This window comes from Orcinus orca, chromosome 16 (assembly GCF_937001465.1).
Source record: "Orcinus orca chromosome 16, mOrcOrc1.1, whole genome shotgun sequence".
NCBI classification, from domain to species: domain Eukaryota; kingdom Metazoa; phylum Chordata; class Mammalia; order Artiodactyla; family Delphinidae; genus Orcinus; species Orcinus orca.
Genome location: NC_064574.1, coordinates 23,987,494 through 24,002,328, shown reverse-complemented (window position 1 = coordinate 24,002,328; position 14,835 = coordinate 23,987,494). Strand labels below are relative to the sequence as shown.

The 14,835-nt window shown below is 44.2% G+C and overlaps 1 protein-coding gene across 7 annotated transcripts in view; it reads left to right on the top strand.

Annotated features, from left to right (window-relative positions):
- The window catches only part of CNBD2 (cyclic nucleotide binding domain containing 2), a 70,131-nt gene that overhangs the window by 3,554 nt on the left and 51,742 nt on the right, over positions 1-14,835 (top strand). For 6 of the 7 annotated variants that reach the window (XM_033433636.2, XM_049699073.1, XM_049699072.1 and 3 more), the window contains exon 3: positions 12,918-13,055. In XM_033433636.2, the coding sequence (XP_033289527.1) occupies positions 12,918-13,055 (138 nt within the window). Of the gene's footprint in view, positions 1-10,138; positions 10,205-12,917; positions 13,056-14,835 lie in introns of those variants that run through there. The other variant, XM_004272798.3, reaches the window with a different exon arrangement.

Here is a 14,835-nt window from a genome sequence, read left to right as displayed (position 1 = left end):
GCCTATGCAATTCTGTCACGTGTAGATTAGTGCAATGTTACCACCATAAATACCTAGAGATGTTTGATCATCACAAACGTCCCTCATGCTGCTGCTTTATAATTACACCCATTCCTTTCCCATACGCTGTATCCCCAACCGCAGGTAACACTAATCTATTCTCCATCTCTTTAATTTTTTTCATTTCAAAAACGTTGTATAAATGGGATCATTTAGTATGTAACTTTTGGGGATTGGCTTTTTTTTAAACTCAGAATAATTCCCTGGAGATTCTTTCAGGTTTTTGTGTGTTATCAATAGTTAGTTCATTTTTATTGCTGAGTCATAATCCATGGTGTGGATGTACCATGGTGTATTTAACCAGTCACCCATTGAAGGGCATTTGAGTTATTTCCAATTTGGGGCTATCACAAATAAACTTGCTATGAATTCTTTTATAATATGGCCTTAGGTAAGTCGTATACGCTTCCTGAGCCTGGGGATAATAACTACCACACAGAATGGCTCTGAGGAGTCAATGAGAGAATATATGTAAAAGAACTAGTACCAGGGCTTCCCTGGTGGCGCAGTGGTTAAGAATCCGCCTGCCAATGCAGGAGACACGGGTTCGAGCCCTGGTCCAGGAAGATCCCACATGCAGTGGAGCAACCAAGCCCATGCACCACAACTACGAGCCTGTGCTCTAGAGCCCGTGAGCCACAACTACTGAGCCTGCATGCCGCAACTATTGAAGCCCGTGTGCCTAGAGCCCGTGCTCCGCAACAAGAGAAGCCACTGCAATGAGAAGCCCGCGCACCGCAATGAAGAGTAGCCCCCACTCACCGCAGCTAGAGAAAAGTCCACATGCAGCCACGAAGACCCAGTGCAGCCAAAAATAAATAAAATAAATAAATTAATTTAAAAAGAAAAAAAGAACTAGTACCAGGTCTGGTATTATTTAGATGTTAACTTCTTACATCAATGTTTTATAATTTTCAGCATACAGAGCCTGCACATATTTTGTTATACCTAAGTATTTCATGTTTTTAGTGCTACTATAAATGGTATTGTTTAAAATTTTTTGATTTTTAATTGTTCGATAGTATATAAAAATACAATTGAATTTTGTTTAGTAACTTGTGTCCTTCATTAAACCAGGAAACTCAGCCCCGCTGGGGTTGTTTCTTCAAGTTTTTACTACCCTCACTCCCAAAATCCACTTGGCATTATTTGCTTTTCAGATTCTGAAGTTGGTTGCTGTTTGTATTTTGTCCAGAGTTTTTAGTTGTAACGGATGAGGGAGAGAGGCTGTAATGGGATTACTCCATCTTGGTTGCTACTGGAATTCATTATTTATTCTGATACTCAAATTATCTCAGATTTGACCAGTGGGAGCCCCTTCAGGCTGACTTCTGTGTCCTTTTGATACGTCTCCATCATTTTTTGAGTATTTTCTTACTTTCTAGCATATCTTGTACCTTCTCTGTCTCAGCTCAGGATTCAGTCATTTCTCCAAGAAACCCTTGTTCTTTTAGTGGAGAATGGTGTTTAGAAACCAAGATTTGGGCAGTGGGTTTGTTCATTGCTGTTGGAATGGTCACTGCTCCTAGGCTCTCTCATGGACAGAGGGAGGGTATATATGTATGTATATACAGTAAGTGCACGTACATTTATATCTGTTTATTTCTACACCTATCTATATATATTGAAATCCATGAGTTCACACCAACACATTCAACTCCAGTCCAACACCACAGGGTTTATTCTAGTTTTCTCTCTTTCTATACATTTAATTCCCTTCTTTGACAGAGAGAAACCTGGCTCTCACAGTCTTCTTTGACCAGCCCTCCTGAATGTAACCAGTCTCCTGTTGTTGCACACTAACCCTGTCCCCCACCACCATGCCCTCACCCCAGTCCCCTCACCCTGCTCAGGGCTCCAGCACCTTGTGCTACCCCACCACAGCCTCCCTCTACCCCCAGACAGATGCCTGCTATGCCTGGCCTCAGCTAATGGCTTCTAAACAGAATCATTCAGGAAGGGTGGGGGAAGGGGAATGAAACCATACCTCGAAACCTCACACCTTAGATGGGATTCAAACCCAGTTGCACCTCAGATGGGACTTGACCCACAATCTCTGGCTTAGGAGGGTACTCGAACCCACAGTCTCCCAGCTGAAACCGCACACCTGGGCTCAGAACATAATGAAGCTCAGGTTCTTTACGTCTCAGCGCAGAAGGAATTCAACAAGAGGCAAAGTGATAGGCAGGAAGTAGATTTATTAATATAGGATGCCTGTGAAGGATACAAGTGGGCAGGGAAGAGGGATCTGCCCCAAGAATTAAGTGGGCTACGTTTTTATAATCAAAGGAAAAATGAGGACGGGGAGAAGACCACCTTTGTCCTCTTCATTTGTAAAGATGTAGCAGGAAAATGGGGCACAAGAGGATGGTCACGTCCCAGGTCTTGGGTGAGTTCCTGGGACAGGCCACCAAGTGAGGGTCCTTGGCCTCGCACAGGAAAGAATTCAAGAGCGAGCCATAGTAAAGTGAAAGCAGAGACACACATTCCATAGGCAGAATGCAGTTCGTCTTAAAAGGCGAGAGAGGCCCTGGGAGAAACACTCCACAGAGTGTGGGCCATCTCAGAAGGTAAGAGTGGCCCAGAAATACGCGGTGGTTAGTTTTTATGGTCTGGGTAATTCCATAGGCTAACAAATGGGAGGATTATTCCGACTATTTTGGGGAAGGGGTGGGGATTTCCAGGAATTGGGCCACTGCCCACTTTTTGGCCTTTTATGGTTAGCCTTAGAACTGTCATGGTGCCTGTGGGTGTGTCATTTAGCATACACTAATGTAATACAATGAGTGTATAATGAGGCTCAAGGTCTAGTGGAAGTTGAATCTTCCACCATCTTAGGCCTAATTGGTTCTAACCAGTTTTTGTCGTATCCTCAACAGCTGTGTCATTCTTTTCAAGGTTGTGCCCTGCCCCCTTCCCTCCTGTCTCAGCAACATACTTTTTTTTTAAACTTAAAAAACAATTGTGGTAAAATACACAAAAACAATTTACCATTTTAACCATCTGTAAGTGTACAGTTCAGTGACATTAAGTACATTCACATTGTCCTGTAACTGTCACTACCATTCATCTCCAGCACATTTTCATCTTCTCCAGCTGAAGCTCTGAACCCATTAAACAATGACTCCCCATTCCTGCCTCCTTCCAGCCCCTGGTAACCACCATTCTACTGTCTCTATGAATTTGACTCTTGTAGGTACCTCATACAATATTTGTGCTTTTGTGTCTTATTTTAGTTAATATTTTCAAGGTCCATCCACATTGTAGCCTGTATCAGAATTTCCTTCCTTTTTAAGGCCAATTTTCCACTATATATATGGCACATTTTGTTTGTTTATCTATTCATTTGTCAGTGGACATTTGGGTTGTTTCTCCCTTTCGTTTTTGTTTTTTTTCAAATAAGTTTATTTATTTATTTATTTTTGGCTGCATTGGGTCATCGTTGCTGCACCTGGTCTTTTCTCTAGTTGCGGTGAGCGAGGGCTACTCTTTGTTGCAGTGCACGGGCTTCTCATTGCGGTGGCTTCTTCTGTTGTGGAGCACGGGCTCTAGGTGCACGGGCTCCAGTAGTTATGGCTCAGGGGCTCTAGAGCGCAGGCTCAGTAGTCGTGGCACACGGGCTTAGCTGCTCCGCGGCATGTGGGATCTTCCCGGACCAGGGCTCGAACCCGTGTTCCCTGCCCTGGCAGGTGGATTCTTAACCACTGTGCCACCAGGGAAATCCCTGTTTCTCTCTTTTGACTATTGTTTATAAAGCTGCTATGGACCATGGTGTACAGAAATCTCTTTTGAGTCCCTGCGGTCAATTTCTTTGAGTATATACTTGTTACGTGAAAAACTGGGTTCACCTCTTGGTGAGTATCGAGCCAAAAGACACAACCAAGCCGAAAATCCGGAGAAGGAAGGATTTATTATTACTTACAGTAAGTAAGGAGACCACTGGGGATCTTTCCCAAAGCAGTGTCTCCCCAAACAGCAAAATCGGGCAAGTTTTAAACCAAGGGCACATGCATATTCATGAAGGGGTTTGAGCGGTCAACAGAGTCCAAGCTTTAGTTGATTGAAGTCACTAAAGGGTCAGAAAAGGTCAACATCATCATCCCTTAGGTTCCAGTTGATGTAATGGTAGAGCGTTTCAGGCCAATCTTTACCACTGAAACAGAATTGGGAATCTTTACAACTGATTTATAATCTTTGCTATTGTTACATCTTGTGCCTAATACTGAGACCTGTTCAAGGACAAGCCTGTGGCCAGGCTTAGATCACAAAATGTCTTAGGTCAAAAATGACGACTCTTATGTCAAGAAAGCTATGTCTGGTTCTCTTTCTCTGGGGACCCCCTACCCTATCTTCTTACATACCCAGAAGTGGAATTGCTGGATCATATGGTAATTCTATGTTTAATTTTTTGAGGAACCACCTTATGTTTTCCACAGCAGCTCCACCATTTTGCATCCCCACCAACAATGCACATGGGTTCCAATTTCTCCTCATCCTTGCCAACACTTGTTATTTTGCATTTTTTTTTAAAATGTGAGATGTTAAATAGAAAATTTTTAAATAAGTTACCAGTGATCAAGAAATTCAGATTTTCAACAGATTTGGTAATCCTATAATTTCATTTACACACACCACATACTGCATACATCATTCCAGGGGGCCAGCTGTGCTCATGGTGAAGAGGAAGCAGGTTCCTCTTGCTAATGAGGTGGTTTGGATAAAAAGCCCCAGGCTATTCCATTTGTGTGTGTGTGTGTGCGCGCGCGTGTATGTGTATGTGTGTGTATGTTTAATTTTTTATTATGAAGTCTAAGAGGCTTGCTCTGATCTCTACTATTAACTTCTTTTTGATAACCTTTTTTATCATATATGTTTGATCTTGGGATGAAGGTCTGTTTTATCTTTTGATGTTTTGATGAACTGAAGAAGATAACTGGTCTAGGGTGCTCAATCTAACCCTCTGTATGTAATTATGTTTGTAACTAACTCTTATTATTAGTAAGTCTCATTCTTGATAAACCAGTGTAAATTCAGTAGCCTAGATACTTCATCATCTTTTTGCCTTTTTCTCCTTTCACTGATTTCTATTCAGCTGCAACCCTCCTAGTTCCCAGTTTCAATGAACCTGTTTTTACTGTGGTGCTCTACCAGTAGCTCTGTGTTCCTTATTGTACTGCACTGATTTTGTTTTATTACTTAAAAACTGATTCAGTCATTTGAATAGGTGAGATGTATACACATATAGATAGACAGATAGATAGTACAAAATTCAAAAGTCAAAAAAAGAGTAATTAGGACTTCCCTGGTGGTGCAGTGGTTAAGAATCCGCCCGCCAGTGCAGGGGACACGGGTTCAATCCCTTGTCTGGGAAGATCCCACATGCCGCGGAGCACCTAAGCCTGTGTGCCACAACTACTGAGCCGGCACGTCACAACTACTGAAGCCTGCGTGCCCTAGAGCCTGCATTCCACAACAAGAGAAGCCACCGCAATGAGAAGCCTGTGCACCACAACGAAGAGTAGCCTGCTCGCCGCAACTAGAGAAAGCCCGCGCGCAGAAACAAAGACCCAATGCAACCAAAATAAATAAACAAGTAAATAAATAAATAAAATAAATTAGAAAGTTCACACTGAGCTTTAAAAAAAAAGATAATTGTTATACTTCTGCTTTTCTTCATCCTTTCATATCCAGTTTTAATTATTATTGTTAGTTCCCTTTATATCTTTAAATGTGCTTAGATATCTGTTTCTAGGTTTATCAGATTTAAAAGGTATCTTAAGATTTACAGCTATAAAAGTTGAAGAAACCCATGTGCTTAACCCTCCCACTTTCTTGCCGTCTGTGTCTCCATACTTGTTAGCTATATTATTTCTTGGTTCCCTTTTAATTGTTCATTTCCAACTCCTTCACTTGCTTTTTGCAATCTTATCCTCTGTATTCAGCAAGGCTCACATCCTTGTTGATGTTTCTGAAATTACCTTCACTTCTGAGGTGGTGGTGTTTTTTTTTTTAATACTTTCTTTCCTGAGCTCTGCCAGTGCCATCTCCTCCAGTTGCTTCATCATCTCTTCTTTGAACTATAGCATCCTTGCTTTGATCTCTTGCTTTAAAATTCATTAAGCCCTTTGAGTCCTTTGCTGTTCATGATTATCATGTTTCATGTTAATTTTTGTGTTTTTTTTGGTGAGTGCCTTTTATCTAATATTTGTTTTCCTTGTTCCCTGCCTCCCCCCTCCCACTTTTCTGTAATATATTTATATAGGTCCGGTGCTATTTATTTTTTTACTATAACTCCCCTTCAAGTGAAGTGAGTTCTTCCTGGTCAGGCTATTTGTTGGAGTTCTGCATGGAGAGGGCACTAGAGTAGAATTCCAGGCTGGCAGGAAGTCCTTTAAGGTCATTAGCGAAGCTCCTTAGGACAAGGGTTTTTTTTTTTTTTTTTTTTTTTTTGCGGTACATGGGCCTCTCACTGTTGTGGCCTCTCCCGCTGCGGAACACAGGCTCCGGATGCGCAGGCTCAGCGGCCATGGCTCACGGGCCCAGCCGCTCCGCGGCATGTGGGATCTTCCCAGATCGGGGCACGAACCCATGTACCCTGCATCGGCAGGCGGACTCTCAACCACTGCACCACCAGGGAAGCCCAGGACAAGGGTTTTGTGTGAGTGAATTGTTTTAGTTTTTTCCTCTTCCCGGCAGATGGAGCTTGGCAGCTGCAGAGTTGCAAAGATGGCATGTCTGTGTGTTTCCCTGGTCCATTCCCTGCTTCTCCTTGGTGCCAGTGGTACCACGGAGGCTCCCAGAGCCAGCCCTTACATCACAGTCCCAGTGTTCAACAGAAGGTGTTGTTGGTTCTGCCTTCAAGGTGCATGACCCTCTCTGGAGGACTCAGAGCGCTGCCAGCTCTCTTCCCCTGAGACCGCAGTCCCAGGCCTTCTCTATTGACTTGAACCCTCTGTGTCTTCTCGGCACTTGCGGTTTCTTCATTGACACGATGGGTTCCTACTCTGAACACCTTTGCCAGAGGGCTTGTTCTGCCACTGGATTGCTCAGCCCAGAAATGCTGGCAAGTGAATGCCCTTAGGAGCAGCCCTCAACCAATGGGACAGCCCTGAGGGGTAGGGGAGCAAAATTTCCCACCCCAAAATGTGTCTCTTTGGCATTAAGATTAATTTAACCTGATTATTTTTAAGAAACAGAAACCTCAAGAAGTCTTTCTTTTTACCTCCCCCTTAGCTACCTAGAGAATTTAGATTAAGGGCCTGGAGTAGAGCTAATGCCAGAGATACCTGCAGAGAATATGAGCTGAGTGTGGTGGGGGAAACGTGCAGGACCTTAGTGATCAGAGTCCGTTGTGTGTCCCATTGTCTCTGCATGACCCAGGAAACATTTGTTTACCAAATTTTTTTTTTTTTCTATCTCCAAGTAGAATTGCCTTCCTCCCCTTTGAAGTCCCAAACCACAACCCCCAACATCCTCTTTCATTTTTAGCTGAAGAAGCTGAAATTTAAAGTGAGGATTTTGGCCATTTTGGCAAATTACTGTTTTCCCAGGTCTCTCCCAGGTATACATGTTATTAAACTTTTGTTTGATTTTCTCCTGTTAATCTGTCTTATGTCAATTTAATTCTTAGACCAGCCAGAAGAACCTAAAAGGGTACAGAAGAGGAAAATTTCTTCCTCCCTGACAGAGGCATGCTAAGCCCGTTGGAGCCCCAAATGCCAACAAGAATGACATGTTCGTTAATGTGTATGCCTCTCTCAAAAATTGTTTTTAATGTATGAAGAAGAGCAGATGATTCTTCTCCTTAGTCATCTAACATGATACATCATATTTATGCATTCTCTATTGACCATCCTTGCATTCCTGGAATGATATGCTATTTTAAAGTGTGCTATTGAATTTCATTTGCTTAATATTTTATTTAAGATTTTTAAAACAATATTCGTAAGTGAAATGAATCTCTAGCTTTCTCTTTTCATGCTACCTTTATCAGGTTTTAGTATCAGTATTCTCCTTGCTTAATAAATAGAATTTGATAGTTTTCCTTCTTCTTATTCTCTGGAACAGTTTGAGAAACATCAGGATTATTGGACATTGCCTGTGAAAACTTCAGGACCTGGTACTCTTTTCTTTTTTGGTGGTAGTGGTGGTGAGAAAGCTCTTTTACAACTTTCTCTATTTCTCCTATGAAAATTAGTCTATTAGATGTTTTCTATTTGGGTCACTTTGGTAAATTATTTTTTCCTAGAAAATGACTCATAAAATCCCAGTATTTAAGTGTTGACAACTAATTCAAAAATTTTTGAAAACTCTGTCAAAACTTGCCAGCAGGCTAGATATGGCCTGTAGACTACCATTTTGCAACTCCTGATTATAGTCAGAGGATTTTAGACCTGAAAGAGGCCATATAGATCCTGTACCAGGGGTTGCAAATAGGTAACATACTCACAGGTAACATGGTTGTGTGAGGTGAGGACTTTGGTGAGTTGAAGAGCCCATTCCCCAACTAAAGATAAAGAAGTTAAGTTTTCACAATATTTTAACCAAAACACCATGTGGGTCAAATAAAGCAGTCTGCAAACTCAGTTTGGCCCATGGGTGGCTGGTTCGTGGCCTCTGCCAGTTTAACCCCACTTCCTGCCATACCTCCTAGGTGTCTCACTTTCCAGCCACATTTTATGCTCCCTGAACAAGCCCTGCCCTTTCTTCATGTATCTTTATAGCTTTATTCTAGTGAGACGACCACAGCTGGCGACAGATGAAGTTGGGAGTGTCTACTTTTGAGGTTCCATCAGGTTTTTGGTTCTACCTACCGGCATCCTCTAATGCCCCTCATTAGCCTGGTCCCCTCCATGTCACTTGGATCCTGAGGCAACTCAGGGGCAACTTAGGGGACTGGTGGGACACCCCCCTGTCCATATCTACCTCCTACTGTCTCTTTGGCTTTCCCCATGTCCAGTAGTCATTTCTCTCTGAAACCCTCTAAACATTTGTAGTAGGGGATCTTCTTATATTTTCTTCCTCAAGTCTAGGTCTGGGGTTGGGGAGGCAACCACACTGCTTCTCTCTCTTTCTCTCTTTTTCTGAAACGTTTTCTTCCTGTTTCTTCCTGAGTTCTTTACATCTTTTCTCCAGGTAAGGGGGGAAAAACCAGTTCTATCTCTTCTCACCTCTGTAAGTGATTAGTGTCTCATCCCAGGACTGGTGGCCTTTGAGTTTAGCAATTTAGAGCCTGAATATTTCTTCCCAGCTGTCCAGCTGTCCTCACTGTATTCAGTACCCTTCCTTGGCTGTCAGTCTCAGGGGGCTTAGCTGGATAAGAATGGCACATCAGGCGGTAACTTGAAATCACAGTTTTTCACTGAGGATTCTAGTACGAGAGCAAGATGGGATTTTCAGCTGCCATCTTTGATCTAGTAGAAAAAAGTACTTTATAACCGATATGCTTCACTTTCGGAAGGACCTCAGAGTCCTTGAGTTCCAGTCACCAAATATCTTTTAACACTTGGCACCCCGTTTGGTTGAGGACTTCCAGTTTGCTGAGTGTTCCTGATTTGCTGGTTTAACAAGGTTTATAGGATAGTGCCAGGCACCTACACTCCAGGCTCATCTCCAATTTCGAAGCCTCAGAGTGGTCCCCAGGCTGAGGTTTTGGATGTCCTCACGCCAAGCCCAGAAGCCTCCTACTTTCTTTAAGCTGGCCCTGTGACTCTGGCAGTCATTTAGCTACTTTGAGCCTTAGCCGCATGCAGGGAGTGGGTGTGAAGTCCCTCACCTTATAATAGTTGTGAGGATTAACTAAGATAATACCTCTGAGTGTGCACTAAACGTTAGATTCCCAGATTCCAGTTACTTCCCACTGCCCTCTCTTCCTTCCAGACTCTTCCAGTGTGACATAAGGAGGTTCTGAGAATAGATTTGTTAGAACGAGGCTTCCATCCACTGTTGGTTGGGGATAAGGAATGGAGAGGAGCTCTTACCTTGCCACTGAGGGAAACTTTGTTTCTAGTATAACTGGATTCTTGGGAAAAGACTTGTGGTCCTACCCTTGAAAAGCAAAGGGGCTGTTGTGCCATTTGCCAGCTCAGGAACCATGAAGAGATATATGGTGTCCCATTCCTGGCAGATCCTGAAGAAGGAATTGGTGAGGAGTGTCTAGGACCCCGGGAGGGAATAGTGGAAGACTGAACAAACAGGTACTTTCAGGAAAGGAGAGGCAGGTGGAGGAGGTGGCCTCGGATAAACATGGCCACCCTGTACCTTTTGGAGTCACAAAGGAAAGACTGAATTCTGACCCCTGCCCTGTAGCCTACTCTGCCCTTGGCATTGGCTACACTTTGAGCCCCTGAGGACTGCTCTGTACTCACCCTTCTTGCTATTAGGAGAGTCAGAGAGAATAAGGCCCAGCATCAGGGTAGAGTAATAGGTTAAACTTAAGGACTCTGGAGCCAGACTTCCTGGGTTTAAATCCCTATCACCTATTAGTCGTGCGGCTAATATTAGTATTAGGCAAGTTACTTGATTTGCTGTGCCTGTTTTCTCTTCTGTAAAGGGTGATGATAACAGTACCAATATCAACTGCATTGATTTGTTATTGAGGATTAAATGAGTCAATACATATAATAGGCTTAGAATAGAGCCTGACAATGGCAAATTGTATTCAATAAATATTAATTTTATTAATAAAGCTTTTCCCCGTATTTCCTTTAGATATGTAATTTTTAAAAAATATTATAGTTACAGGTAGAGCACCTCACCATCTCACTCTGTTTCTCCTCACTGGCAACAACTTTCCTGAGATTGATATGTACCCTTCCTGTCTATATTTTAAAATTTTTATTATATCTGTGTGTATCCATAAGAACCTGCAGTATGCGGCACATTTTAAAAAATGGTGTCATAAATGGCATCTCATTTCACCTTTTTTCCACTCAAAATTGTGTGAGCTTTACCCGCATTGACACACACTCTAGTGCCATGTCCAGTCCCGTGACTCTACCTGATGTATTTTTCTTATTTGTCCCTAAAACGTCTTTTACAGCTTGTTATTATGAACCAGGAGCCAATCAAGGTTCATATTTTGCATTTGTTTGTATGTCTCTCTTTTTTTTAAAATAAATTTATTTATTTGGCTGTATTGGGTCTTTGTTGTTGTGCGTGGGCTTTCCCTAGTTGCGGCGAGCGAGGGCTGCTCTTCGTTGTGGTGCGTGGGCTTCTCATTGTGGTGACTTCTCTTGTGGAGCACAGGCTGTAGGTGTGCAGGCTCAGTAGTTGTGGCTAGCGGGCTCTAGAGCGCAGGCTCAGTAGTTGTGGTGCACGGGCTTAGTTTTTCCACGGCATGTGGGATCTTCCCGGACTAGGGCTCAAACCCATGTCCCCTGCATTGGCAGGTGTATTCCCAACAACTGCGCCACCAGGGAAGCCCTGTTTGTATGTCTCTTGAGTATTAGTCTAGAACAGCCCCCTCACTTTGTTTTTTTCCTCATGCAACTGACCTTTATTTTAAATAAATTTATTTATTTATTTCTTATTTATTTTTGGCTGTATTGGGTCTTCGTTGCTGTGCGCGGGCTTTCTCTAGTTGCAGCAAGTGGGGGCTACTCTTCGTTGCAGTGCGCGGGCTTCTCATTGCCATGGATTCTCTTGTGGCGGAGCACGGGCTTTAGGTGTGCAGGCTTCAGTAGTTGTGGCACGTGGGCTCTAGAGCTCAGGCTCAGTAGTTGTGGTGCACAGGCTTAGTTGCTCCGCGGCATGTGGGATCTTCCCAGACCAGGGCTCAAACCTGTGTCCCCTGCGTTGGCAGGCGGATTCTTAACCACTGCATCACCAGGGAAGCCCTTGCAACTGACTTTTTGAAGAAACTGGGTTAGATGACTTGTAGATTGTTTTACATTCTGGATTTGTCTCTTTGGTGTTGAACTTGTTTCCCTGTCCCTTATATTTACTTGGCAGGTGGAGGGTGACTGCCCTTACTCCTCAATTCATATTGGGATGGAGAGGCTGATTTGTTGTCAGCTCCAATTCCAAATTCCCAGGGAAAAGATAGGATGGCTTATCTTGGATTAGGTGTTATATTAGTTTTCTTTTGACTGCTGTACCACAATTTAGTGGCTTAAAACAGCACACATTGGGACTTCTCTGATGGTCCAGTGGTTGAGACTCCGTGCTTCCAGTGCAGGGGACACAGGTTCGATCCCTGGTTGGGGGATTAATATCTTGCATGCTGCACGGCATGGCCAAAAAATAAATTAAAACAAACAAACAAACACACATTATCTTCTGGAGGCTAGAAGTCTGGCACGGGTTCAAATCCAGGTGTTAGCAGGGCTGTGTTCCTTTCTCGAGGGTGGAGGGAAGAATTCATTTCCTTGACTTTCTGTCTTCTACAGACCACCACATTCCTTGACTCATGGCCCTTTCTCTGCCTTCAAAGCCAGCATTGTTGCATCTCTCTGCCCATTCTTCCCTCAGATGCATCTGATTCCATCATGCAGGCTCTTTACATCACCCCTCATGGCGTGCCGTTACTTGTGCACATTATTTTCTGGACCCAAGTGAAGGACTTCACAGTTAACTAAAGCTGTGCTGGTGAATGCTTTAATAGGCTCCTGGGGAGGGATATGCCCCCATTTGTAGTAGTTGCCAGTTTCTGTGGCATAAATACTCCCACCATGGCCAATTTCAAGCTACCAATATGATTTCAACAGGCTTGAAAACTTCCTAAAGATGTAACTATGGTTCCAGCAACAACACTGCATTTAATCCTATTACATTTCACCTTGTTCACACTATCCAGCCTGCTGTTGACTGTTGAAAACAGATGGTTTCCACAGATCTTGTTTGTTTTGTTTCCACAGGGGCTGTACCAGCTCACCATGGATATCATTAGGATGAACCGAGTGTGTAGAATGTTCCGCCAAGGCCTCAGGGGACTTCGGGAATATCAGATCATTGAGACTGCTCACAGAAAGCACCCTATCTTCTCTTTCTGGGATGTAAGCTGCTGGGCTTAGCAGGTTTATACACAGTTTAAAGGGGTCCAATAAATAGCACCTCACTTCCCAGCCCAAGTTCTGAATCAACTGAGAGAGAAGACAAAGGGTAAAGCAGATGGGAGACTGAGCTGTCACTTTTATTAATGACAAAACTTATATTGGAGAAGCTGACGGGTGTCATTAAGCCAGAGGGTTACCTAATACTAAACCCCAGAGTTGGACAGCCTTATCGACGACCCTAGTCACAGGCAGTGCTGGACCAAGGCAGGCATTCACTGCAGTAGCAGGGTCTCCTGCCCTACACTCACAGCAGGGAAGGGCAGAGCAGAATGTGGGCTTGGAGGGATGGAGAAGGGGATGATCATGCCCGGTTTCTCCTTCCAAATTCACCAAAGAGTTTAAGTCACTCCTTCCCAGTGTGAAAGGAGAGGGGCTAGTAGTGTTCTGCTAGTGCAACTCCCTTCACGTAGAGAGAAACATCAAGAGTGGGGAAGAAGCCATCTCCATTCCAAGGGTGATCAAAACAGCCAGAAGAAATCCAGGAGCCACAATGGAGCCAGGATTTCCCGAATACCTACCAACCTACCAATACCTACTGTTCATCTTCTCTGCCTTCTTTTCTGTCCCCCCCCCACCTTGACAAGAAGAGAACATTTGCAGGGCCTCTCTGGTGACCTTGCTTTCTAGATTTTCTGGAAGGTCCCAATTTCAAATATTTTATCCCAGTGGTAGATCCTGAGCCCCTTTTTGGCTCAGAAAAGTTGATCACCCTTCTGTTAACTTGTTCTGGGTCCCCAAGGGTGTCTTCATTACTATCCAGGGCTCCAAAGTTTCCCCAGCCAATAACTAGACAAACCGTGCCCAGATTCCTATTGTGCCAGCCGCACCTCCCCACTGCATCCAGCGATTGCCTCGAAAATATTTCCCAGAATGGTTTCTGAAGCCTAGCAGCCAAGGAGAGGGGCGTGGAGGGGTGGTGATGGGGAAAGGAAGGTGTCTTAGGTTGGTTTCTAAGGGACCAGCAGCTAATGTAACTGTGTATATGTGGCTGAGTTTAAGACGAAGCAGGGAGTAGGCACCTGGGGGCAGCTTGAGGGGAAGGGCTTGCCCCATCTAAAGACATTCAAATTCATATATTTTTAAGGCATTTTGGTGGCCAAACCAAACAAATCTGCAGCCAGATTCTGCCCTGTTATTGGGCCGTGAGATGAGAAGGGTTGGAGCAGGAGCCTCGTAACCTCAGGAGGGACCTTCTGACTCAGGGTGTCACGCAGTGGTGAAGCGAAGGGCCCTGGAGACCAGGAGTCTGTGGTTACCAGGAGACCTGGGTTGGTGCCTGGGCAGCTGGAAGCTGAAGACCAGAGTCAGGCTTGTCATCACGGGAGTGTGAGGCTAAACCTAACAACATCCTGCTTTGTCAGGATGGCCTTGAGCGGAGCAGAGCTTCTCAGGGACAGCCTATGGGGGTCATATGGCTTCCGGGCAGGGAGCCGGGGGGTTGGGGCATAGTGTCAGGCAGAGAGAGCCGTAGACTGGTTTTCAGTGGAGTATGTGAATCCAGATCTTTCTGAACATCACGTCTTTCTTTCATTGGCCTCTCTGAGAAGCACCACATGGATGTATAAACTATAAATGGAGGGAGGGGACAGGGAACCGAGTGGGCTCTGGGGAAGGATGTGAGGTGTGCCCAGAGAGATGAATGGGGGGTCCTGGTTTGCCCCAGGATGCTGTTCAGGGCCTTGTTTGTCCCTTTCCTCCCCTGCTACTCCCCCCTACATAT